This window comes from Oncorhynchus tshawytscha, linkage group LG10, assembly GCF_018296145.1.
Source record: "Oncorhynchus tshawytscha isolate Ot180627B linkage group LG10, Otsh_v2.0, whole genome shotgun sequence".
In the NCBI taxonomy this organism is placed as follows: domain Eukaryota; kingdom Metazoa; phylum Chordata; class Actinopteri; order Salmoniformes; family Salmonidae; genus Oncorhynchus; species Oncorhynchus tshawytscha.
The window spans coordinates 33,789,103-33,816,833 of NC_056438.1; the positions used below are offsets into that span (position 1 = coordinate 33,789,103).

The following is a 27,731-nucleotide window of genomic DNA, read 5'->3' on the forward strand; positions in this document are numbered from 1 at the left end:
CCAACAACGACGAGATGGCCTACAGGGAGGAGGTGAGGGCCCTCGGAGTGTGGTGCCAGGAAAATAACCTCATACTCATCGTCAACAAACAAAGGAGATGATTGTGGACTTCAGGAAACAGCAGATGGAGCACCCCTATCCACATCGTCGGGACAGTACTGGAGAGGGTAGTAAGTTTTAAGTTCCTCGGCGTACACATCACGGACAAACTGAATTGGTCCACCCACACAGACAGCGTCGTGAAGAAGGCGCAGCAGCGCCTCTTCAACCTCAGGAGGCTGAAGAAAGCACTCACAAACTTCTACAGATGCACATTCACCGCCTGGTACGGCAACTGCTCCGCCCAGAACCGTAAGGCTCTCCAGAGGGTAGTGAGGTCTGCACAACGCATCACCGGGGGCAAACTACCTGCCCTCCAGGACACCTACACCACCCGATGTCAGGCCATAAAGATCATCAAGGACAACAACCACCGAGCCACTGCCTGTTCACCCCGCTATCATCCAGAAGGCGATATCAGTACAGGTGCATCAAAGCAGGGACCGAGAGACTGAAAAACAGCTTCTATCTCAAGGCCATCAGACTGTTAAACAGCCACCACTAACATTGAGTGGCTGCTGCCAACACACTGACTCAACTCCAGCCACTTTAAACAATGCTACTTAATATAATGTTTACATACCCCACATTACTCATCTCGTATGTATATGTATATACTGTACTCTAGATAATCTACTGCATCTTTATGTAATACATGTATCACTAGCCACTTTAAACTATGCCACTTTGTTTACATACGCTACATTACTCATCTCATATGTATATACTGTACTCTATACCATCTACTCCATCTTGCCTATGCCGTTCTGTACCATCACTCATTCATATATCTTTATGTACATATTCTTTATCCCTTTACACTTGTGTGTATAAGGTAGTAGTTTTGGAATTGTTAGGTTAGATTACTCGTTGGTTATTACTGCATTGTCAGAACTAGAAGCACAAGCATTTCGCTACACTCGCATTAACATTTGCTAACCATGTGTATGTGACAAATAAATAAAAAATTTGAATGGAGAGACGTGAGCGAAAAAAAACACATGAATACACATAGAAAGAAATACCTGTATCCTGCCAGTGATTGAATGATTTTAGTTTAATGCAAAACATTATATGATGTGATATAGAGGACACAGTGAAAGTCTATGGAGCGGCAGACAGGGCTACTTTTGAATATCCCTTCTACATGTGCACTACTCCCACTTACATTGGAAGACTACATGAATACAGAGGTTACATCCCAAATGGTACCATATTCCCTACATAGTAGTCTACTTTAGACCAGCTATCTATACCCTGGTCAAAAATCGTGTACTATACGGAGAATGGGGTAGAAACATCGTAAAGCTAATCTGTAACATTTCCCTTGTTGCACTTCTGGATAATGTTGTGTGAGCAGGAGACTCGTCGTCTCATCTGCTTGCGGTTTCCCCCAAAATTAAGACATTTTGATCGATCTCGCCGGAACCTAATGTAGCTACGGTTAGCACCTGTAGCTATTTAATGGAATGAACGACGACAATATGAGCTTGTCATGCGGCCCTGCGTAGTGAGTAAATTCAATAACTAGCAACAATAATGTTCTCCAGTCCAAAATGTTAGATAGCTAACGTTACTGGCATTGGCTAGCTAGCAACTGTCCTTAAATAACGTTAACGTTATCATTACAACTCCATCAAATTGATTTAACGTAATAACATTTAAATCTAATCTATGCGATAGTTTGTTAGCTAGCTACCGTGTTAGATTAATTTGCAGCTATAGCTAAACCAACACATTACCGTTAGCTAGTTCATTGTCGGAACTAGAAGCACAAGCATTTCACTACACTCGCATTAACATCTGCTAACCATGTGTATGTGACAAATAAAATATGATTTGATTTGATTTATAGGCGACCAACGGCACGGTAACGTTAGCAAGCTAGCTACAGTATAACTTTAGCTATATTTTAAGGTTAATGTTAGTCAGCATTTACAAACGTGTAGATAGTTGAATTCAGTGACAATTAGATGTAATAATAATAGATAGTTACCCAATTTGACAGCTTGTAGCTAACGTTACTGGCAACACAGGCAACCCAACTGTCAAATAAGTCTGAGCCTTGCCAGTGTGAGCTCGCTAGGTGTCCATGTGACCTTAGTTTCACGCACTAGCTTTGATCATGGCTGTACTGATAGTTTTCTGATATTCTTCTAATTACCTCTAGATAACAACCCTCAATTATTATTAACATTTCATTCATGTATTTTATTGCAATTATATGAATGGATAATTTGAAGTGGTGGCTGCATGCATGCTACACTGGGTCAGTTTGTAATTCAAGCCGATTTTGTAAAATTGCTTTATTATTCCTAGTCCAGATCTCCCCATTCATTGATTACATTTCTTCCTCCATCAAATGTAGGCATATTCCCTTACCCCCTTGTGTATTATAGAGAACATAATATTTGATGTATGAATGTAGCCAACTGTTTATTGATTAGTTTGATTCATTTTAAGCAATTTGGCATCACAGCATATTTGAGTAACTTTAAGATTTGCATGATAATTCAAAAATGTTCATGTTTTAAAGCATTGTCATGAGACGCAATGTGGATGAATGATTCAGTGATTTAACTTCACACTGCAAACTCATCTCTTCGGATTTCTCATCTTCTACACATGGCAGTAGAGCGGCCAATTGGTTTATAATTGACACCTGCACTTGTATTCATTATTTAATCATAGGCTTTATACATATTTTCTGATTTTAAAAAAAATAAACATTTTTGCAAACCATGACATGAAAATATTTTACTATCCGTGCAGAAAGCATGCATTTCGCTCTTTCGCCGACGTTCTAAATGGAACATGATCTACTGACGAGATATCGCTGTCAGGCCGACGTCGGCGAGATGTATGTGTGCTGTCTGGGTTCTTATTTAAAAAATGGAACTGGTTAAGTCACAGGTGACAGGGGATGGATGGCTGTGTCACTGTCATGTAAAAGGAAGTCAATTGTCTATCTGTGCATAAATGAGATTGAACAAAAAAAATGCACATTATTTTAGCACCTAATAGGACCTTATGTAAATGTTTATGTGCAGTAGCTCACTTTTTATGTGCACTAGCGACTTCGAAGTCACATGATCGCTCATTGAAGCCATGCAAACTCTAGGCAGCCCATGTCCAGGCCTTGCTTAGACTAACATCAAACATTCAAATATCCGTGCTTTGCCAGTGACATGGGACATAGTAGTCACGGTGGACTTTTCCTTCGCAGCGACAGACGACAACAAACACGACAAGGAAAGGAAATATCATAGTCAAATATGAACCCGAATATGCTACCTTCACTTTTCGGATGGTTTGAACTTTTATCCGTGAATTGTTGATACTACAGCGAAAGGGTGCCCACACCTTCCGTTAGCGCGACAGGTAAAGTCTCTCTCCATCTCCTCTGCTAAGTAGTAGAAGACTAGAAACATTTTATTACACGTTTATAAGTCACGTATTGACAACAACAACAACAGTGGAAAGTAGTTGTTGTTATGACAGGCCTATGGCTATTTTACAAAGACGCACAAAGCAGGTTTGCACACATGTTGCGCGAGTTTCAAAGGCTTCCCATCGCATTTCCATGGTTAAATTTAAATCCTTGAACAATATTTGCATGTATACAATTTATAAGATCAACTTTGGAAATGCAGTTATTGAAAATAAAATACGTTTTGTTTTAGTAAGTACTGCACTAACACAAGAGAATGAGGGATGTCAAAGAATTAAGAATGTAATTAAGGCAATTGGTTTAAACTGTGTATGTGGGTGTGGGTGTGGGTGTGTGTGTGTGTGAGTCTAAAATGGATTTTGCTTTAACTATATGCCAAAAATGTGTATTGACCTGTTTAATGCCATTCAGTTAGAGACTGAAAAGAGACAGGGATAGATGGTTGTGTGACATATGGTAGGCCTATATGATATTAGCATATGCAGAGCTCACCCCCCATAACAGTGATGAATGGGCAGGTCTTATTTAATGTTGGCAATAGCAGTTAAAAGAATGGCAGTTAATTAAGTTAATGATTTAACAGTAATGGTCCATTGAAATCAGCTAAAAGCTGTTTGCTTGGCCTTGGGCACTGTTTGCACTTCCTGATGTGTGCTTAATGCCATGTGAACTTCATATCTATCAGCTGTTACAAATCTCATCAATTTGCCAAATGTAGGCCTAGCTATTTCAATATGTGGATCATTCAGTACACCACTATTGTGTGTTTCACAGGTAGTGAGGCTGCTGTACACACATAGAACTGACCTCATAGGTGTGGGTGTTGTTGAAAATACTCTGCGACATAATGTCATTGGTAAAGGCTACGCATCAGTGCAATGTTGATCAGTGTGGCTCTCTCCTGCCTAAGAACACCTTACGTTGAATAATAAGAAGACGAAGCAGAAGAAGAAGTGTCCTAGTGCCCATCCTACAGTTCTTGTAACCTAGTGACAACCAGGAAGTGTCAGCAGGGTCCCTATAATGTTAGGATGAGAACACTGAACTGACCTTAGATCAGTAACTTCCTATTAAGTGGCTCTGTACTGAGACCAACAGCCGGTTGGCACTATGGGGGTAGTGGGGTTGGGTGATAAGAAATGCTGATAAGAGTTTGAGAGAGAGGAAATGCCCAAGGCCATTTAAAAGGGGTGTTTGGGGAATACACACAAGCACACAAACATGTGTATGCATTGTTTGTACGGAACATTTTAATGTAATAAAATTGTTAACTTTTCACCTCCAGACCTTCGTCATGCTTCTCATTGCAGCAGTCTGAGGTTGTTACTGATCGTCTAGACCAGTGGGCCTCAAACTGTGGTGCGCCCCCCCAATCAAAAACAATGTATTATTAAGGAACTCAGTCTGGCTTTCAACTTACTCTTGAAGGTTGTAATAGTAGAATGCACAAGGTGCAATTTCGAAATTGGGTAGTGCACCATCAATTTTCATCTTGTCATGTCAGTCATTGCATACCTTAGAGAGCTATTTATAACTTGTCAGAAACGTCTAGCTCAACACCACTTGACGTTCCCCAATGCTGGAAGGTGGGCCTGAGTGAAAAAGTTCCCGTCTAGACAACCTGAAATAGTGTGTTTTCCCCTCTGGTTAAGAATGTTTTTTCTTGCTGTTCTTGGCTTAAAACAGCCACACACAGGTGCATTATGTGTACTCATTGAACATGAACTGATACCCCCCTTCTCTCTCTTTCTCTCATTTGGATAAACATTACACACACACAAACAGAGATTTAACATTAGTTGATGGGTAAAGTAATTGCCCTGCCCATTCTGCGCTCAGCTCCAGACAAGCGTGCTGAAAATTTAACAAACACTGTTGGACAGCGTCATTATTACTAGGTTGTGTACAGAGCACCTGGAGCTCTCTGCCACTGCCCACACACTGCACACACACACACACACACACACACACACACACACACAAACATTGTGTCTAAATGACCTCACCACCCCTACCCACGTAAAAAAAATACTACAGTTTTCTATTTAATACGATAGTATTTTGTAGTAAACTGTAGTATACTGTAGAATACTATACTACACTTTGTAGTATCCCTTGATCATGTAGTGCTTACTATATAATTTTGTAGTATACTTGGCAAAAAAAGAATACCTGAAGCATAATAAACTCTATGGTCCTTTAAAACCTACTTTTGTAAAATATTGTGTGCTATAGCTTGCAAAATAAACAAATGTGACTCTTGGTGACAACATAAGGCTGTTTTTCTAACATTGGGATTGTTTTCCTCAAGTAATGTAGTCTGCTTCATGTTTTGTTTCCTTTCAATCTTTACTTCCTAGTATCACGATATTGGTATCTTGACAACACTAAAACACTGTAGTATCCCTTGACCGTGTAGAGCTTACTATAGAATGTTCTAGTATGTTGTAGAATATTATATTAAATACTAGAGTATTATCCGCAAAAAAAACACTGTAGTAAATACTACAGTAATGTCCCCAAAAACATAGTTTTTAAATATATAATAATACAACATGATCTAATTTGCATATGCTGCACCTATTCCCATCCCCCATACGCAGCCATGAGTGAAAAACCTACATGTATATTATAGACCGCAGGTTATAGATAAAAGCAGAAGTGCTGAACTATCTGTTCAGACTCCAGTCATACATTCCTACAGGTTATGGATAATTTCCTCTTAGTATGTGACTAGTAGGTTTCTTCAAGGAGAAACCCCCCACTTCTATGTCAAAGATAATAAAAGAAAAAACACTGTTGTAAATACTACAGTAATATCTGCAGAAACACAACAGTAATTATTATAGTATATACTATAGTAACACTACATTATTTATACTATAATACACTTTACTACAGTATACTACAGTCATGTCCACAAAAACACTACAGGGAATACTACAGTAATGTCTGCAAAAAAACTACAGTGAATAGTATAGTATAGTTCCGCAAAAACATTACAGTGAATACTATAGTATATAAATATGGTAATACTACAGTATTTAGAGCATAGTATAACATAGTATACTTTTTTCATATGGGTATCACCCAGTGTGTTGCATGATTATGGCCATTGGTAACATTTCAGTGATAGTGAGTTTTACATGGACTGTGTCAGTGTCAAATAGCTTACATAATGTTAAAAGTCAACAATTTTACTTGACACAGCTTTTTACAGGACAAAAATAATAGACCAATTCCAGTATCCTGGAAGTCAATACTGATGTGTGTGTTCGTTATGCATTGTGTGTATTTGATAATCTAATGAGGTCCTATTGCAATCTCATGAGACCACATTTTGTGTACTTTAGTCGTCATGACATATCACCATGGCTACGGGCACCAGGGTAACCCATCTGGCCTTACCTGGCCTTATTCAAATGAACCCACTTTTAATGCTGCGTCATTGTGTGTTCATGGCTCACATTTCGCTTCGCAAAAAATCTGTAGGCTGATGACTTTTAGACTGAAGCATTATATCTGTGAAACGTATTATGATGGCATCACAAACTACTATATTGTGTTTACTTAATTCAGTCACAGTATCAGCTTTTCTGTGAAAGTGCTTTGGTTATCAAGAGCGAGATAAGTCTACGCCAAGCTTGTGGCAAGGAAGTATAGGCTTGATAAACTCTCACACACATCTAACTGCCAAATGCCATATACAGAAGAACAAGAGTGAATGAACCGGTGAGAGGCATGGCATGGATTTTGAATCATTTCGTAGGGTCTTAAACGCCATAAAGTTGATAAGAGGGGTCCAAAATGGCCCTCCTATGAAGAAAATATGGGCTGTTCTATAAAAACACACTATCCACACACACACTGATGCTTGCACACAAGCACATTGTACTGTAAGTTACAGTATATATTTTCAATGTATTACCACAAGCCGACCTTTCTAAAGGTCTACAGGAGTCACATAGTGACATTCTGTTCTTGTCTTCCATCTCTGTGTGTGAATAGTCAAAGGGCCCTTATTTTATTTGTTTGATACTGTAGCTCGCTGGGGGCCTTTTACAGTGGAGAGATTGAGATATTTCACATTAAAACTTTTACAGCTTATATTATTGCCCATTATTGGCCAAATTCTAGCAGATCCCCAGCGTCTCATTAAACAAGCTCTCAGAGGAGAGTTTCAGAGACTGATATTCAATGTCTATCTCTCAGAGAAAATATTCTGATGAATAATTATAACATGAAAAATAAATGTTATAGCCCTGTGTTTTGTATATTATGCTACCTGTATTTTGTCTTATTTGGTATGGTGAAATGTTTGGACTATCAACACGAACCTGCAGTGTAACAGATATGGTGGATGGCTTTCAGCTATTTCAGATAAAAACAACAATCAACACAGCTATGCCCTGTGGCGAACCATCAAACGGGCAAAGCGTCAATACAGGGCTAAGATTGAATCATACTACACCGGCTCCGATGCTCGTCTTATGTGGCAGAGCTTGCAAACTATTACAGACTACAAAGGGAAGCCCAGCCGCGAGCTGCCCAGTAAAACGAGCCTACCAGACGAGCTAAATCACTTCTATGCTCGCTTCGAGGCAAGCAACACTGAGGCATGCATGAGAGCATCAGCTGTTCCGCACGACTGTGTGATCACGCTCTCCTTAGCTGCGGGGCCAGACGGATTACCAGGACGTGTGCTCCGGGTATGTGCTGACCAACTGGCAGGTGTCTTCACTGACATTTTCAACATGTCCCTGATTGAGTCTGTAATATCAACATGTTTCAAGCAGACCACCATAGTCCCTGTGCCCAAGAACACAAAGGCAACCTGCCTAAATGACTACAGACCCGTAGCACTCACGTCTGTAGCCATGAAGTGCTTTGAAAGGTTGGTAATGGTTCACATCAACACTATTATCAGAAACCCTAGACCCACTCCAATTTGCATACCGCCCATACAGATCCACAGATGATGCAATCTCTATTGTACTCCACACTGTCCTTTCCCACCTGGACAAAAGGAACACTTACGTGAGAATGCTGTTCATTGACGACAGCTCAGCGTTCAATACCATAGTACCCTCAAAGCTCATCACTAAGATAAGGATCCTGGGACTAAACACCTCCCTCTGCAACTGGATCCTGGACATCCTGACGGGCCGCGCCCAGGTGGTGAGGGTAGGTAGCAACACATCTGCCATGCTGATCCTCAACACTGGAGCTCCCCAGGGGTTCGTGCTCAGTCCCCTCCTGTACTCCCTGTTCACCCACGACTGCATGGCCAGGCATGACTCCAACACCATCATTAAGTTTGCAGACAACACAACAGTGGTAGGGCTGATCACCGACAATGACGAGACAGCCTATAGGGAGGAAGTCAGAGACCTGGCCGGGTGGTGCCGGAATAACAACCTAACCCTCAACGTAACCAAGACTAAGGAGATTATTGTGGACAACAGGAAAAGGAGGACCGAGCATGCCCCCATTCTCATTGACGGGGCTGTAGTGGAGCAGGTTGAGAGCTTCAAGTTCCTTGATGTCCACATCAACAACAAACTCTCATGGTCCAAACACACCAAGACAGTTGTGAAGAGGGCACAACAAAGCCTATTCCCCTCAGGAAACTAAAAAGATTTGGCATGGATCCTGAGATCCTCAAAAGGTTCTACAGCTCCATCATCGAGAGCCTGACTGGTTGCGTCACTGCCTGGTACGGCAATTGCTCAACCTCCAACCGCAAGGCACTACAGAGGGCAGTGCGTACGGCCCAGTACATCACTGGGGCTAAGCTGCCTGCCATCCAGGACCTCTACACCAGGCAGTGTCAGAGGAAGGCCCTAAACATTGTCAAAGACCCCAGTCATAGACTGTTCTCTCTACTACCACATGGCAAGCAGTACCGGAGTGCCAAGTCTAGGACAAAAATGCTCAACAAGCCATAAGACTCTTGAACAGGTAATCAAATTACTACTCGGACTATTTGCATTGTGCTCCCCCCCAACCCCTCTTTTTACGCTGCTGCTACTCTCTGTTTATCATATATGCATAGTCACTTTAACTATACATTCTAGAGGTCGACCGATTCATCTGAATGGCCGATTTCAAGTTTTCATAACAATCGGAAATCGGTATTTTTGGGCGCCGATTTGCTGATAAAAAAATATATATATATTTTTATACCTTTATTTAATTAGGAAAGTCAGTTAAGAACACATTCTTATTTTCAATGACGGCCTAGCAACGGTGGGTTAACTGCCTCGTTCAGGGGCAGAACGACAGATTTTTACCTTGTCAGTTCGGGGGATCCAATCCTGCAACCTTACAGTTAACTAGTCCAACGCAATAACGACCTGCCTCTCTCTCATTGCACTCCACAAGGAGACTGCCTGTTACTCGAATCCAGTAAGCCAAGGTAAGTTGCTAGCTAGTATTAAACTTATCTTATAAAAAACAATCAATCATAATCACTAGTTAACTACACATGGTTGATGATATTACTAGAGATTATCTAGCGTGTCCTGCGTTGCATATAATCTGACTGAGCATACAAGTATCTAAGTATCTGACTGAGCGGTGGTAGGCAGAAGCAGGCGTGTAAACATTAATTCAAACAGCAATTTTGTGCGTTTTGCCAGCAGCTCTTCGTTGTGCATCAAGCATTGCGCTGTTTATGACTTCAAGCCTATCAACTCCCGAGATGAGGCTGGTGTAACCGAAGTGAAATGGCTAGCTAGTTAGCGCGCACTAATAGCGTTTCAAACGTCACTCGCTCTGAGCCTTGCAGTGGTTGTTTCCCTTGCTCTGCATGGGTAACGCTGCTTTGAGGGTGGCTGTTGTCGTTGTGTGCCTGGTTCGAGCCCAGGGAGGAGCGAGGAGTGGGACGGAAGCTATACTGTTACACTGGCAATACTAAAGTGCCTATAAGAACATCCAATAGTCAAATGTTAATGAAATACAAATGGTATAGAGGGAAATATAATTCCTATATTAACTACAACCTAAAACTTCTTACCTGGGAATATTGAAGACTCATGTTAAAAGGAACCACCAGCTTTCATATGTTCTCATGTTCTGAGCAAGGACCTTAAACTTTAGCTATCTTACATAGCACATATTGCACTTTTACTTTCTTCTCCAACACTTTGTTTGCATTATTTAAACCAACTTGAACATGTTTCATTATTTACTTGAGGCTAAATTGATTATATTGATGTATTATATTAAGTTAAAATAAGTGTTCATTCAGTATTGTTGTAATCGTCATTATTACAAATAAATAAATAAATAAAAATCGTCCGACTAATCGGCATCGGCTTTTTTGGTCCTCCAATAATCGGTATCCGTATCGGCGTTGAAAAATCATAATCGGTCGACCTCTAATACATTCATGTTCCTACTACCTCAATTGGGCCGACTAACCAGTGCTCCCGCACATTGGCTAACCGGGCTATCTGCATTGTGTCCCACCCACCACCCGCCAATCCCTCTTTTACTCTACTGCTACTCTCTGTTCATCATATATGCATAGTCACTTTAACCATATCTACATGTACATACTACCTCAATCAGCCTGACTAACCGGTGTCTGTACGTAGCCTCGCTACTTCTATAGCCTCGCTACTGTATATAGCGACAGTCGTTTTACTGTTGTTTTATTTCTTTACCCACCTATTGTTCACCTAATACCTTTTTGCACAATTGGTTAGAGCCTGTAAGTAAGCATTTCACTGTAAGGTGTTGTATTCAGCGCACGTGACAAATAAACTTTGATTTGAACTCACAAAACGGAAAACATTGAATTATCTCCAGAGGACTGAGGATTGTGATCGGTTTGGTTGTCCGAGGCACACTTATGGAAAAGTTCAATCAACAACTCGACATCAACTTGAAGTCAACAACTCTCATGGTGTTTATAAAACTGCACATGCAATCAAAGGTAATCAAACTATCCACACAGGACATAACTACAGTGTATATGTCTTACGTCACTTTGCCTGCAGTATTTTTGTAACAGAGAGACCATCAGGGCAGGTTGGCATCTCTAGATATGAGAGATGGAACACAAATTTTTCATCTAAAGATTAAACCAGCTAGGGCCTTTTCAGCTCAATAATTTGGGCTAAAATCTAGCTTCAGGCCATAATAAAAAAAATGGATCTGACTGGCAATGCGATGGCTTGCCCCCAATTCTAATCGGATTCACATTTAGGGAACAATCTGCATCAATCCAACTTTTATTGCCTACTTTTCCAAGGTGGAATATTTCAATTTCCTCCCAAGGAAAATGACTCTGAGCATAGGCTCTACCAAAGTGATAGGCCTGGAGTTTTTTTTTTTATCACCCTCTTTTTTAATCTTCTTCCTATCATCTCGGATCGTAAGAAACAGTACTAGGCAACAGAATCATAAAATTCAGATAAAATGCTATTACCGCCAAAGAATAATGACCAATATTGTCATCAATGATAGCTACAGTAATGTCGTAAGTTTACATACACTTAGGTTGGAGTCATTAAAACTCGTTTTTCAACCACTCCACCAATTTCTTGTTAACAAACTATAGTTTTGGCAAGTCAGTTAGGACATCTACTTTGTGCATGACACAAGTAATTTTTCCAACAATTGTTTACAGACAGATTATTTCACTTATCACTGCATCACAATTCCAGTGGGTCAGAAGTTTACATACACTAAGTTGACGGTGCCTTTAAACAGCTTGGAAAATTCCAGAAAATTATGTAATGGCTTTAGAAGCTTCTGATAGGCATCATTGACATAATTTCAGTCATTTGGAGGTGTACCTGTGGATGTATTTCATGACCTAACTTCAAACTCAGTGTCTCTTTGCTTGACATCATGGGAAAATCAAAAGAAGTCAGAGAGAAGGGAAAATCTCAAGAAGTCAAGACCTCAAAAAGACATTGTTGACCTCCACAAGTCTGGTTCATCCTTTGGAGCAATTTCCAAATGCCTGAAGGTACCATGTTTATCTGTACAAACAATAGTACGCAGGTATAAACACCATGGTACCATGCAGCCATCATACTGCTTAGGAAGGAGACACGTTCTGTCTCCTAGAGACGAACATGCTTTGGTGCGAAAAGTGCAAATCAATCCCAGAACAACAGCATAGGACCTTGTGAAGATGCTGGAGGAAACAGGTACAAAAGTATCTATATCCACAGTAAAAATGAGTCCTATATCGACAACCTGAAAGGCCGCTCAGCAAGGAAGAAGCCACTGCTCCAAAACCGCCATTAAAAAAGCCAGACTACGGTTTGCATCTGCACATGGGGACAAAGTTCGTACTTTTTGGAGAAATGTCCTCTGGTCTAATGAAACAAAAATAGAACTATTTGGCCATAATGACCATCGTTATGTTTGGAGGAAAAAGGGGGAGGCTTGCAAGCTGAAGAACACCATCCCAAACGTGAAGCACGGTGGTGGCAGCATCATGTTGTGGGCGTGCTTTGCTACTACAGGAGGGACTGGTGCACTTCACAAAATAGATGGCATCATGAGGCATGAAAATGATGTGGATATATTGAAGCAACATCTCAAGACATAAGTCAGGAAGTTAAAGCTTGGTCGCAAATGGGTCTTCCAAATGGACAATCACCCCAAGCATACTTCCAAAATTGTGGCAAAATGGCTTAAGGACAACAAAATATAGGTATTGGAGTGACCATCACAAAGCACTGACCTCAATCGTATAGAACATTTGTGGGCAGAACTGAAAAAGCGTGTGCGATCAAGGTTGCCTACAAACCTGACTCAGGTACACCAGCTCTGTCAGGAGGAATGGGCCAAAATTCACCCAACATATTGTGGGAAGCTTGTGGAAGGCTACCCGAAACATTTGACCCAAGTTAAACAATTTAAAGGCAATGCTACCATTAAATGTCAGGAATTGTGAAAAACTGAGCGTAAACTTCCAACTTCAACTGTGTCTGACACACAAATTGAAATCTGAAGCTCAGTATTCTGTTGGAAGTACTCCAGGTGAGAACAATGATTAGTAATTTTGATGTTCTGATGTAACTCAAAGTCTGCCGTTATTGGTTACCCAGGGACCTATGAAGAGGGAGTATTGATGTGATGTAATAATATGCTTTTTATTGACAGTAGTGACAGTCTCTCACTCATCCCTCCCTAGTTCTCCTTCTTTTGGTGTACTGTCTGTCAGTCAGTCTGTCAGTCTTTATCTTTTAGGTCAGTGGTGCACAACTCTAGTACTTAAGGGCTACAGTGTTTGCTGATATTAATCCTTCCCTTTCAGTATTAAAGTGTGTTACAGTAGTAACCAGGTGTAGTAGTAACCATCTCTGAGTTATATAGATTCAATCCAAAACCAGCCGTACTCTCCAAGGTCTGGAGTTGGGTGTGAACTGTAGCCTACTTAACTTCAGGTAACAGAAGTAACTCATACCTTCTCACCACTAGAAGCCTGAAGTACAAGCAGGTATTTTAGTTTTGCTTCCTTCAACAATTACCACAGAGTGTGCATGCTTTGGAGTGGTCCAGGTACTCTAAATGCTAATAGGCTACTGTTTGTTTAACAGGTCGGTTCAGTTAACTTATTTTTTTAGGGTCTCTCTCTTGCTCAGTGGAGCATCTTAGTTAGCCCAAGGCAGACCTGGTTTCAAATACTATTTGAAAACATTCAGATACTTTCAGCATTTGCTTTAAGCCCACCTGGAGTGCAAGGTGGGTTGAGTTTGCTCTTTGGGAACATTTCTTTTGGTTCCATTTAGGCAGGCAAGTTCAATCAAGCACAGTTGAAGTTATAAGTTGTATTTGTTGTATGTACAGGACATACATGGTATACACCATCCAACGTTGTGATGTGTATATAGCATGAATGTATATGTGTGTGTGTGTTTGTGTGTGTGTGTGCGCATTGCTTGCGTGTGTGGATGAGTGTATATCTGTGTGGTTTTGTGCGTGAGTTGGTATCAGACCTCATACCCCGATAGTGTTTGCCCGACGGTAAGGGAGTGAGCGGAATGTGGCTGGGAAGTGTGTCCTTGATGATACTGCGGGCCTTCCTCGGGCACTGTTTCGAGTAGATGTCCTTTATGGGTGGGGAGTATGGTCCCAGTGATGTACATGTCCATTTTCGCCACCCGCTGGAGGGTCTTGTGGTCGTGGACAGAGCAATTCACGTACCAGGCTGTGATACATCCAGTCAGGACGCACTCGATGGTGCAGTGGGAGTACTTGGAGGGTGCCCTCTTGACAAGAGTGTTGGTGTTGTTGGTCTGTGTCAAAATGTGGATGCAGAGGAACTTCATTGAGTGTAAGGGGCAGTATTTTGATGTTTGGATGAAAAACGTACCCAAATTAAACTGCCTATTTCTCAGGTCCAGAAACTAGAATATGCATGTAATTGTCAGATTAGGATAGAAAACACTCTAAAGTTTCCAAAACTGTCAAAATGTTGTCAGAATATAACAGAACTGATATTGCAGGCGAAAACCTGAGGAAAATCCAACTACGAAGTGCCTCTTATTTTGAAAGCTCCCTGTTCCATTGCATGCCTTCCTTCCATTTAAAGGCATATCAACCAGATTCCTTTCCCTATGTCTTTAGATATAGTTTCAGGCTTTTATTCTGAAAAATTAGTGAGAATGATCACATCGTGTCAGTGGATGGCTGGGTGCCAGCAGAGTTTTGCATGTGCAACAGCTTGGAGAAGACATTTTCTCTCTCTCCTATTGAAAAGCTACGGTCCGGTTGAAATATTATTGATTATTTATTGTAAAAACAATCTGAGGATTGATTATAAAAGACATTTGACATGTTGCTACGAACTTTACGGATACTATTTCGAATTTTCGTCTGCCCCGTCGTGACCGCTCGAACCTGTGGATTTTCTGAACAAACATTTTGGATATAAAAATAGTATTTATGGAACAAAAATAACATTTATTGTGTAACGGGGAGTCCCGTGAGTGCAATCATCCGAAGATCATCAAAGGTAAGCGATTCATTTTATTGCTTTTCTGACTTTCGTGACCAATCTACTTTGGTGCTAGCTGTTTGTAATGTTTTGTCTGCTGAGAGAGATGTCCTAACATAAACGCTTGGATAGCTTTTGCTGTAAAGCTTTTTTGAAATCTGACATGCCAGGTGGATTAACAACAAGCTAAGCTGTGTTTTGCTATATTGCACTTGTGATTTCATGAAAATTAAATATTTTTAGTAATTTAATTTGAAATTGGTGCTCTGCAATTCAGCGGATGTTGACGAAAATGATCCCGCTAACGGGATGGGTGCGCCAAGAAGTTAAAGCTGCTGACTCTCTCTACTGCAGTCCCGTTGATGTGGATTGGGGAATGTTCTCTCCTCTTCTTCCTGAAGTCAACAATCAACTCCTTTGTTTTGCTGACATTGAGGGACAGGTTGTTGTCTTGGCACCACAATGCCAGTTCACTTACTTCCTCCCTACAGGCTGACTCTTCGTTGTTGATCAGACCTACAACCGTGGTCTTGTCAGCAAACTTGATGATGAGTTTCTGTTGTGTAAAGCCATGCAGTCATGGGTGAACAGGGAGTAAAGCAGATGGCTGAGGACACACCCCTTGTGGGCCCTGTGGAGGAGTCCAGTTGCAGAGGGTGGTGTCCAGACCCATGGCGCTGGGCTTGGTTTCGAGCTTGGAGGGAACGATCCAAGATTGAGTTGAATACTGAACTGTAGTCAATGAACAGCATTCTCATATAGGTGTTCCTCTTGTCCAGATGTGTTATGGCCATGTGAATAACAATAGAAATTGTATCTTCCATGGATCTCTTAGAGCGGTAGGCAAATAGGATTCGGTCCAGTGTTCCTGGCATGTTGGCCTTGATGTGGGCCATGACCAGCTTCTCAAAGCACTTCATGACGACCGGGGTGAGTGCGACAGGGGCGATAGTCATTTGGGCATGTCACCTTGTTTTTCTTTGGCAGTGAGAAGATGGTGGTCTCCTTGAAGCAGGTGGGGACTACAGCCTGGGACAGGGACAGGATGAAGATGTTCAAGAAGACACCCGCCAGCTGGTCAGCACACACTCTGAGGACTAGCCAAGGTATGCAATCTGGTCCAGCGGCTTTGTGAGTATTCACATCAGCCTCGGAGAGTGAGAGTCTTCCTAGATGGCTCTGTATTGTTTGCCTGGAAGCGAGCATAAAATGTTTTAAGCTCGTCTGAGAGGGAGGCTTCATTGGGCACCACACAGCTGGATATGTCTTTAAAGTCCATGATAGTCTGAGTTGTCAGACATCAATTCAAGTTTGAGTCTGTATTATGTTTTTGCATCCCTCATGGATTTTCAGAGCTTGTACCTGCTTGCCTTGTACACGTTGCACACCACCGAGTCACCGGGGTTCGTTCTGCTAACATTTATTGCTGCAGTATGGGCTCTTAGCATGGTACTGATATCTCCGTTCATCCAGGGTTTTTTGGTTGGTGTGTGTCCGAATTGTTATTGTGGGTACAACATCACCACATTTCCTAATGAAGCCTGTGACTGAAGATGTACAGTCGTGGCCAAAAGTTTGAGAATGACACAAATATTAATTTTCACAAAATTTGCTGCTTCAGTGTCTTTAGATATTTTTGTCAGATGTTACTATGGAATGCTGAAGTATAATTACAAGCATTTCATAAGTGACAATTACATGAAGTTAATGCAAAGAGACAATATTTGCAGTGTTGACCCTTCTTTTTCAAGACCTCTGAAATCCGCCCTGGCATGCTGTCAATTAACTTCTGGGCCACATCCTGACTGATGATAGCCCATTCTTGCATAATCAATGCTTGGAGTTTGTCAGAATTTGTGGATTTTTGTTTGTCCACCCGCCTCTTGAGGATTGACCACAAGTTCTCAATAGGATTAAAGTCTGGGGAGTTTCCTGGCCATGGACCCAAAATATCGATGTTTTGTTCCCCGAGCCACTTAGTTATTACTTTTGCCAGCAATGTGCTCCATCATGCTGGAAAAGGCTCTCGGAAGATGTGTTGGTACCATTCTTTATTCATGGCTGTGTTCTTAGGCAAAATTGTGAGTGAACCCACTCCATTGGCTGAGAAGCAACCCCACACATGAATGGTCTCAGGCTGCTTTACTGTTGGCATGACACAGGACTGATGGTAGCGCTCACCTTGTCTTCTCCGGACAAGCTTTTTTCCGGATGCCCCAAACAATCGGAAAGGGGATTCATCAGAGAAAATGACTTTACCCCAGTCCTCAGCACCCCAATCCCTGTACCTTTTGCAGAATATCAGTCTGTCCCTGATGTTTTTCCTGGAGAGAAGTGGCTGCTTTACTGCCCTTCTTGACACCAGGCCATCCTCGAAAAGTCTTTGCCTCACTGTGCGTGCAGATGCACTCACACCTGCCTGCTGCCATTCCTGAGCAAGCTCTGTACTGGTGGTGCCCTGATCCCGCAGCTGAATCAACTTTAGGAGACGGTCCTGGTGCTTGCTAGACTTTCTTGGGTGCCCTGAAGCCTTCTTCACAACAATTTAACCGCTCTCCTTGATGTTCTTGATGATCCGATAAATGGTTGATTTAGGTGTAATCTTACTGGCAGCAATATCCTTGCCTGAGAAACCCTTTTTATGCAAAGCAATGATGACGGCACGTGTTTCCTTGCAGGTAACCATGGTTGACGGAGGAAGAATAATGATTCCAAGCACCACCCTCCTTTTGAAGCTTCCAGTCTGTTATTCGAACTCAATCAGCATGACAGAGTGATCTCCAGCCTTGTCCTCATCAACACTCACACCTGTGTTAACGAGAGAATCACTGACATGATGTCAGCTGGTCCTTTTGTGGCAGGGCTGAAATGCAGTGGAAATGTTTTTGGGGGTATTCCGTTCATTTGAATGGCAAAGAGGGACTTTGCAATTAATTGCAATTCATCTGATCACTCTTCATAACATTCTGGAGTATGTGCAAATTTCCATCATACAAACTGAGGCAGCAGACTTTGTAAAAATTAATAGTTGTGTCATTCTCAAAACTTTTGGCCACGGCTGTATACAGTATTCCTCAATGTTCCTAAGGTTTTGCTTTGAAAATATCACCCATCCCTATCTCATTTCAATGGGAACATCAAGCATTGTCTTGAACATATCCTGACAATAATTTCCAGGTATAGGTCTATCTGAGAGCTCGAAGATACGGAAGCAACCACCATTTACCTACATATAGTCTGCTATAGCCTACATATTTATTTACTTTGTCATTCTATAATTTTCATTGAATTTTAGTAGCAATTAAATAATGAATTTATAATGTAACCCGAATACATTGTCTATAAATATTTTTACCAGCTTCATGTATTCTGCACCTCTCCCCTTTGCTACGGCAGCACTATATCCTAGTTCAATTCACAAGTGGACGAAACTATCTCAACGGACAAAGCATCTGAGCAAGCAAAACAGCGCCTCTCCGTCTGGACATAAAGAGCATGACATGCCATATTCTTTTTGTCCAGACAGCAGCAGATACATGGGCTACACATACTGAGACAGAGGGGTGCTGTTTCGCTCGTTCGGTTGCTTTATCTGAGATTGATGCGTCTCTCTGTCGGCGTGCGTCTCCGTCAAATAAATTCTAAATATCTTAATAATTTCTTATTTCACAGTAATGTTTATTTATGTCATAATGCTGTCCGTAAGCACTACATTGTCTCTGTGAAAAAGTTAGTCCCTTTAAGATGTGCAAGGGGTCATTGGCTTTTCATTGCGGCTACACTTTTTTCTGTTTTTTTAGTGAAGACCAAAGCTGGGGGAGAAAGATACTGTGTCCTTGCTTCTCTATCTCTCTTGCTAGCAGACAGACCCATTCGAGCCTCTCTTGTTAATTATTTATCCAGGCAAAGAAATACCAAAGCTTAGGGAAACACACACACAGCCAGGAGAGAAAAGATCACCCCCATCCTCTACACACACACACACACACACACAATACCTACTGTAAGCACGCTGTTAGACTCTTTCTTTCACACACACACATAAATTGGGATGGATGAATACCAAAGCTTTATCAGCGCTTCAGACAGACACACTACATCATCCCTGAACACAGCTCTCAGGCATCACCATGGCCACAGAGGGCAAGCCAAGTCTAAACCTAACTTATGAGGTTCAAATCCTCCCGATAGTTTAGAAAAGCCTTCAACAAAGGCTACCTCTATGTCACAGGACAGGTGAGTAGAGAACTCTTGGATAAATAAATTGACACTTCTTGAGAGTATGTGTCAAAATGTTTGTTGCTCAGACAGTCTTGGACTGTCAGTCTCAACCTTTCTATCATCTGGGTCTTAAAAGAAAATGTCACTGATTGAAAATGTCACCACGTTTGATGGGACTTTGCTTGTCATTAGATTTATCGATGTGCGGCAGCCGTAACCTTTCTCTGTGTTTTCGACATTATAGTGGTTATTTATAATTTTAAGTTTTCTATTTTAGTAACAAAATGCTTTTTGTCCTTTCACAGCTTCACTGCCCAGTTGGCCAGATGGGATGCCAATGCTGTAAGATGATTAAAAGGTGAGTAGGAGCATATTTGTGTGTGTGTGTGTGTGTGTGTGTGTGTGTGTGTGTGTGTGTGTGTGTGTGTGTGTGTGTGTGTGTGTGTGTGTGTGTGTGTGTGTGTGTGTGTGTGTGTGTGTGTGTGTGTGTGTGTGTGTGTGTGTGTGTGTGATGAAAGCTGATAAATTGTTGCTGGCAAAAAAAACAATCCCATCGCAAAATAATACTTTTTATTCATTGATAGAAATATCTGTCGAGGTTAATTAAAACAATTGTTTTATTAAATTGGGGTATGTGTATTTTCATTAGTCATGTACTGTATAGTAGCAGTCAAAAGTTTTGACTTTTTATTTAATTAGGCAAGTCAGTTAAGAACAAATTCTTATTTACAATGACAGCCTACCAGGGAACAGTGGGTTCAGTGGTAGAACGACAGATTTTTACCTTGTCAGCTCAGGGACTCAATCCAGCAACCTTTACGGTTACTAGCTCGATGCTCTGACCACTAGGCTACCTACCTGCCACCCCTAAGTGGTAGTTCCACTCATTCAAGGGTTTTTCTTTATTATTTTCTATTATCTACATTGTAGAATAATGGTGAAGACATCAAAACTATAAAATAACACATATGGAATCATATAGTAACCAAAAAAGTGTTAAACAAATCAAAATATTTTTTATGTTTGAGATTCTTCAAAGTTGTCGCCTTGATGACAGCTTTGCACACTCTTGGCATTCTCTCAACCAGCTTCATGAAGTAGTCACCTGGAATGCATTTCAATTAACAGGTGTGCCTTGTTAAAAGTACATTTGTGGAATTTCTTTCCTTAATGCGTTTGAGCCAATCAGTTATGTTGTGACAAGGTAGGGGTGGTATACAGAAGATACCCTTATTTGGTAAAAGACCAAGTCCATATTCTGACATGAAGGTCAGTCAATGTGGAACATTTCAAGAACTTTGAAAGTTTCTTCAAGTGCAGTCACAAAAACCATCAAGCGCTATGATGAAACTGGCTCTCATGAGGACCACTACAGGAAAGGAAGACCCAGAGTTACCTCTGCTGCAGAGGATACATTCATTAGAGTTAACTGCATCTCAGATTGCAGCCCAAATAAATGCTTCACAGAGTTCAAGTAACAGACACATCTTAACACCAACTGTTCAGAGGAGACTGCATGAATCAGGCCTTCATGGTGAAATTGCTGCAAAGAAACCACTAGTAAAGAACGCCAAGAAACACCAGCAATGGACATTAGACCGGTGAAAATCTGTCCTTTGAGTCCAAATTTGAGATTTGTGACGCAGAGTAGGTGAACGGATTTTCTTTGCATGTGTGGTTCCCACGGTGAAGGAGGTGTGATGGTGTGGGGATGCTTTGCTGGTGACACTGTCTGTGATTCAATTTGAATTCAAGGCTCACTTAACCAACAATTGTAAATGCAATCACATTTGATTGCCACGATTAAAAAGAGCTAATATTTTTGTTTCTCAACTGGTAATTGAAGCGTGCCTGTCATTCGCCATTCAAGTGTATAGGCAACGGTAGGCAGACTATCAGCACGTCATCCACCACTTTGCAATGTGAGCTGGAGGCAGTGTGCATTCTCAAAACATCTAGTTAGTTGTTTGAAACCTGAATGATTTACTTCGTATTATGAGGCATGTCTTACCTTGCTTCAATGTAGCCCAGGTAAAACCCAACCATAGAATCTTGGAGAGAATTATTTTATAAAGACTTTCTTCATATGCCATTGAAACCAGGATTTCTCTCCTGTTCTATTGGTTTTCGAAAATAAAATGTTGTTTTTTGTCCAGAAACCAAAGGCACAATGCTAGTTCTTGCATCTTTAGATTCCCCATCTTTCTAACTTTCGAACCGAAATGTTCATTTCTGTCACATATGTAACCACTCAGGTGTTGTAACGGTTTTCTTCTGGTGAAAGAGAGGCGGACCAAAATGCAGCGTGGTTAGTTTTGGACCCATAACTACAAACAACCCCAGACAAAACAAACCACATAAATCCCCATGTCACACCCTGGCCTAACCAAAATAATAACGAAAACACAGAATACTAAGGCCAGGGCGTGACAGGTGTGCTGTTTAGAATGGTGTTTTCCCAGAATTAAATTTTGGCAAACGTTTCATTACAGAAGTTCTGTTTAGAAGAATTACCATAATTCTCAAATGGCCGGTAAATTAAAGTCTTCCTGGTAACTTCCCAGTCATTTTCCTAACGGAAACCCTGTTGTGTGTGTGCTTGCATGAGGGCTTCTGACGTTTGTCTGTATGAACCCATTGCATTTATGTTTGTGTGAGGAGAGGGGGAAGGTTTACATATTGACAGCAGCTCTCCATCTCTAAGCGAAGGTCACACTGCTTAACAAAATTTGTTAGATGGTTATCAAAATCCAGTCCTTATTCTTACTATCACGAGCTACAGCTACAGTATTTCTCGTATAGCCTTATCTATCCTATTCAACCAGACAGATGTCCTATCTGAATGTCACTGTACATTCTCTTAATGATTGCTTTAATTCTGTTTCATATATATAGAGATGGGCTACATTATAAAGTGTCACTCACAGTGACCTCTAACATTGGCTTTCCGTATAAACATCCAGTCAATATGCCAATACTTATCTCATCACCCTCCTCTCAGCTTACTTTGCTGTAAGTGTGAATGTAAGAGGAAAGGGGAAAGGAGTAATACTTTTTGATTGAATATAAATAAAAGGGTTTACACCAATTCACATACTGTAATCCCTCCCACACACACACCTCTCTTTCCCATGTACAGGAAGGTAGAAAGACACACACACAACTTCTGTTTCTCACACTTTAAAATGCATGGGCACACACACTCACACACAAACATACACCTCCCCTTAATTGTTCTCAGTGTCACATTTCTTGGCTTAGCCATTTCCTGAGCATATTAAACAGATTGGCTCGGAGGGACGGTACTGTAGGTTACTGGGTCAGTTCCCACTTTGACTGCATGCCAACTCTCTCCATTCTCTCAGACCTTCTCATGCCTGATCACAAATCACACAGGACTCCTGTGAAATCCATCAAGGCTGTTATAGAAGACCAAATAAATTACTCCACCTTTGATTGCTAAAACACTTGGCTAGAACCACATGGATTAGAATAGTAGCTAGCAGTAGTAGATGGATAGCTTTTGGGTTTGCTTTAAGAAAAATTGGAGACATCTGTATGACTTATCCTTTTTTGCATTCCCTTTTTCAGGGATTTGATTGCCTTTCCTATTTAGCAGTAGACTGGCACATCTTTGTATTATAGTCACATCCGGAGTGGTGTCTTGTGTGTTGTTGTGGCATCTCATCTACAGTTGAAGTCGGAAGTTTACATACACCTTAGCCAAATACATTTGAACTCAGTTTTTCACAATTCCTGACATTTAATCCAATTAAAATTCCCTGTTTTAGGTCAGTTAGGATCACCACTTTATTTTAAGAATGTGAAATATCAGAATAATAGTAGAGAGTGAGTTATTTCAGCTTTTATTTCTTTCATCACATTCCCACTGGGTCAGAAGTTTACATACACTCAATTAGTATTTAGTAGCATTGCCTTCAAATTGTTTAACTTGGGTCAAATGTTTCTGGTAGCCTTCTACAAGCTTCCCACAATACGTTGGGTGAATTTTGGCCCATTCCTCCTGACAGAGCTGGTGTAGCTGGGTCAGGTTTGTAGGCCTCCTTGCTCGCACACGCTTTTACAATTCTGCCCACAAATGTTCTATAGGATTGAGGTCAGGGCTTTGCAATGGCCACTCCAATACCTTGACTTTGTTGTCCTTAAGCCATTTTGACACAACTTTGGAATTATGCTTGGGGTGATTGTCCATTTGAAAGACCTATTTGTGACCAAGCTTTAACTTCCTGACTGATGTCTTGAGATGTTGCTTCAATATATCCACATCATTTTCATGCCTCAGGATGCCATCTATTTTGTGAAATGCACCAGTCCCTCCTGCAGCAAAGCACGCCCACAACATGATGCTGCCACCCCCGTACTTCACGGTTCTGATGGTGTTCTTCGGCTTGCAAGCCTCCCCTTTTTTCCTCCCAACATAACGATGGTCATTATGGCCAAACAGTTCTATTTTTGTTTCATCAGACCAGAGGACATTTCTCCAAAAAGTATGATCTTTGTCCCCATGTGCAGTTGCAGAACGTAGTCTGGCTTTTTTATGGCGGTTTTGGAGCAGTGGCTTCTTCCTTGCAGAGCGGCCTTTCAGGTTATGTCATTATAGGGCTCGTTTTACTGTGGATATTGTAACTTTTGTACTTGTTTCCTCCAGCATCTTCACAAGGTCCTATGCTGTTGTTCTGGGATTGATTTGCACTTCTCGCACCAAAGTACGTTCATCTCTAGGTGACAGAACGCGTCTCCTTCCTGAGTGGTATGACGGCTGCGTGGTCCCATGGTGTTTATACTTGTGTACTATTGTTTGTACAGATGGACTTGGTACCTTCAGGCATTTGTAAATTGCTCCCAAGGATGAACCAGACTTGTGGAGGTCTACAATTTTTTTCTGAGGTCCTGGATGATTTATTTTGATTTTCCCAAGATGTCAAGTTTGAAGGTATGCCTTGAAATACATCCACAGGTACACCTCCAATTGACTCAAATTATGTCAATTAGCCTATCAGAAGCTTCTAAAGCCACATAATTTTCTGGAATTTTCCAAGTAGTTTAATGGCACAGTCAACTTAGTGTATGTAACCTTCTGACCCACTGGAATTGTGATACAGTGAATTATAAGTGAAATAATCTGTTGTTGGAAAAATTACTTGTGTCATGCACAAAATAGATGACCTAACTGACTTGCCAAAACTATAGTTTGTTAACAAGAAATTTGTGGAGTGAACGAGCAGTATGGCTTGTGGCATTGTCATGCTGATGGGTCATGTCAGGATGAGCCTGTAGGAAGGGTACCACATGAGGGAGGAGGATGTCTTCAAAAAATAACAATTCTAACAAATCACGAAAGACTTTGATCTTCGGGGAAACAAAACCAGAGACTTTTCTGTCAACTCTCTCCAACAGACGGACCAAATACCAACAGAGAAGACCACAATGACCTACAGGCGTAAATATAAATGCAATTTCTTTTCGAATGAGCGGTCATTCATGTAAAGTATTAGCGATTTCTATGAGTGTTGTAATCCTTGATGAGTTTCCAGCTCTTGAACTGCACACCCCTTTTCTTTTGTCTACCAAGCCATCATATCGGTTTAATCCGCTAGGGACTTTACTATGTATCATGTAGAAACCCAATGTACTGTATAATATCTACTGTTTGTTATGTATTTCTGTGATTTGATTAGTTAGTAAATAAATCATTAAGCCAATTTGTATATCGCATTCATAATTTATGCTAGGGTTCATGCAGATAACCAAGAATTTTACGACGTTCAGATGTGACTGATAGAAGGTAAAGAATAATGAATGATTGACTGCTATTGATGTAAAAGATCTTCAGATCTTTAAGAGTGGATTCGGGAGATAGCCGCTCTATATAAACTAATGCTTCCGTGATGCCCCGGATTCCTAATGAGTTAGTTATTGCCTGATTAATTTAATCAAATAATGAATGTTAGGTAATTGATTTGAAAATAGCATGTCTTCACATTAAGGATACTAGAGACACGACACAGCTGTAGACTAAACTCTGAGGAAAGACCAAATGGAAAACATTATTTTCTCAGCTCACATAAATGTGAGGAGGGAGGGAGGGAAATGAAAGAGGGAGTGAGAGAGAGAGAGAGAGAGAGCAGGTGGGGGAAAACTTGAAGGAAGATACTCGAGTGAGGGAATGAGGAGAGGACTGGAGAGAGGGAGAGGTTTTGGGGGACAATATCATACAGCGAGAGGAGGAGTGCTCAAACACAGAGAGAAGAGAAAGGTGGGGTTGAAGCGAGGGGGAGAGGTAAAGCAAGAGACCTTTAGAGGTGTGAGATGGTGTGTGGGGGTTGTGTGATTTGAGGGGTATGAGGAGTGCTCAGGGAGTGCATGGTGAAAGAGAGAGTTATCAGCATAAGGTGCTCACAGCAGGAAGTAACTGACAGCCTGTTACAATGTCCACAAATGAAGGCCCCCATCTATACTGCTCCTGTACTATCTGCGTTAGTGTTTACCTTTTTCACTCTCTGCTCTCTCTCTGTTGATCTCTCTCTCTTTCTGTCTGTCACTCTCTGTCACTCTCCCTCTCTGTCATTCTCTGTCTCCCTCTGCTACTAGGAGAGGTGTCCTTGTTTTGACAGTGTGCAAGGGGGTGTGTGCGGGTGTTTAATCGATTCTCAGGCAAAGCTGACACCCTGAGACTACTGTGTCAATGCACCTAAATAGTCCGCCTGTCGTATTTCTTCTCTGTGTCTTAGAGAAACAATGAAAGTCATGTGTGACTGGTAATTGAAAGTTGAGAGTTTTCTATAGAACACAGGGACCGCTGACAAGACGGGGAATAATAAATATTGTTATTTAATTGCTATTTCATCTATTTTTTTGTCTGTCTCTAATGGTCTCTCTCTCCCCTTTCTCTAATTTCTCTAAATGTTTTCCTCTCTTCTTCCCTTCTCCCTGTTACATCTATGATCCGACTGTTCCGGTGGACGTCCACGGCAGGAATAGGGACCCGGCAGAGAGCTCTCTCTACCAGCCCCACCACCTCCCAGCAGACGGCGGGGACCAGTCCAACAACAAGCAGAAGCAGGACTTTCACAACCTGGGCTTCAGCAACAGCAACAAGTACAACGATGGAGAAGATGGAGGACGAGGCCTCAAGCTGGAGATCGACAACAACCAGATCAACAGGCTTCACGCCGTGCCCGCCAACCCAGAGAGGGGGCAGGGAGTCAAGCCTTGGGCAGGGGAGGGTGGTGGTGGTGGTAGGGGTCTGTATATCCTCCATCCAGAGGGCCAGGTTCCAAGACGAGATCCATCTAAGGGCCCCAGCCAAGTTCCAATCTACCCTAACACACTCTCCCTGGATCATAGTCACCATCTGACACATTTGGGTGACAATGACTCCCACAAGATTAGGATGTTCCGAAATAGCTCGGACCCCTCCTGGCCCGGTGTGGGGTGCTACACCTCGTTGACGGATGAGCTGGATGAGGGGGTGGGGGGCACACCTGAGTACCTGTGTGACACAGGGGATGAGGAGAGCGTCATGTCTGCGGATATTCCAACTAGTACAACTAGCCTGTCCTCGGCAGACACGAAGGATGATAGGAGGGCGCCGGACGCCACTACCGTAGAGAGCGGGACCAGGATCTCGGTGACGAAGAGCGAAGATGAGGGACGGGAAGAAGATGATGTGTATCACATCACAGACTCTATGGTGGCGGAAGCTCTAGCAGCTCTAGATGCGGCAACCGCCGGGGAGGACTATGAGGACTAACTCTTTAAAAACTCTTAAATATTTTCTACAAGGCCTCATACTATTTCAAAAGCACAATCTAACTTCGATATCTATTCAGCTTCAATATCTGCTGCTTTTTTTTAACTAAAATATGGATTTATTTTTTAACATACTGTAGAACATGCATATTTGTCTTGTGAGTCACATGGGCATACAGTACCAGTCAAAAGTTTCTTTATTTTTACTAGTTTCTACAT

The 27,731-nt window shown here is 41.6% G+C and overlaps 1 protein-coding gene across 2 annotated transcripts; it reads left to right on the forward strand.

The window, feature by feature from the left end:
• The first annotated feature begins 3,055 nt into the window (after positions 1–3,055).
• Positions 3,056–27,731, forward strand: LOC112260111. 2 transcript variants are annotated; one of them, XM_024434960.2, is made up of 4 exons: positions 3,056–3,480; positions 16,506–16,624; positions 20,045–20,097; positions 26,736–27,731. In XM_024434960.2, exons 3-4 carry the CDS (start codon positions 20,066–20,068, stop codon positions 27,511–27,513), a joined length of 810 nt encoding a protein of 269 aa, XP_024290728.1. In that variant the 5' UTR covers positions 3,056–3,480; positions 16,506–16,624; positions 20,045–20,065; the 3' UTR covers positions 27,514–27,731. The 2 variants fall into 2 exon arrangements, with proteins under 2 accessions (XP_024290728.1, XP_024290729.1); XM_024434961.2 differs by lacking the exon at positions 16,506–16,624.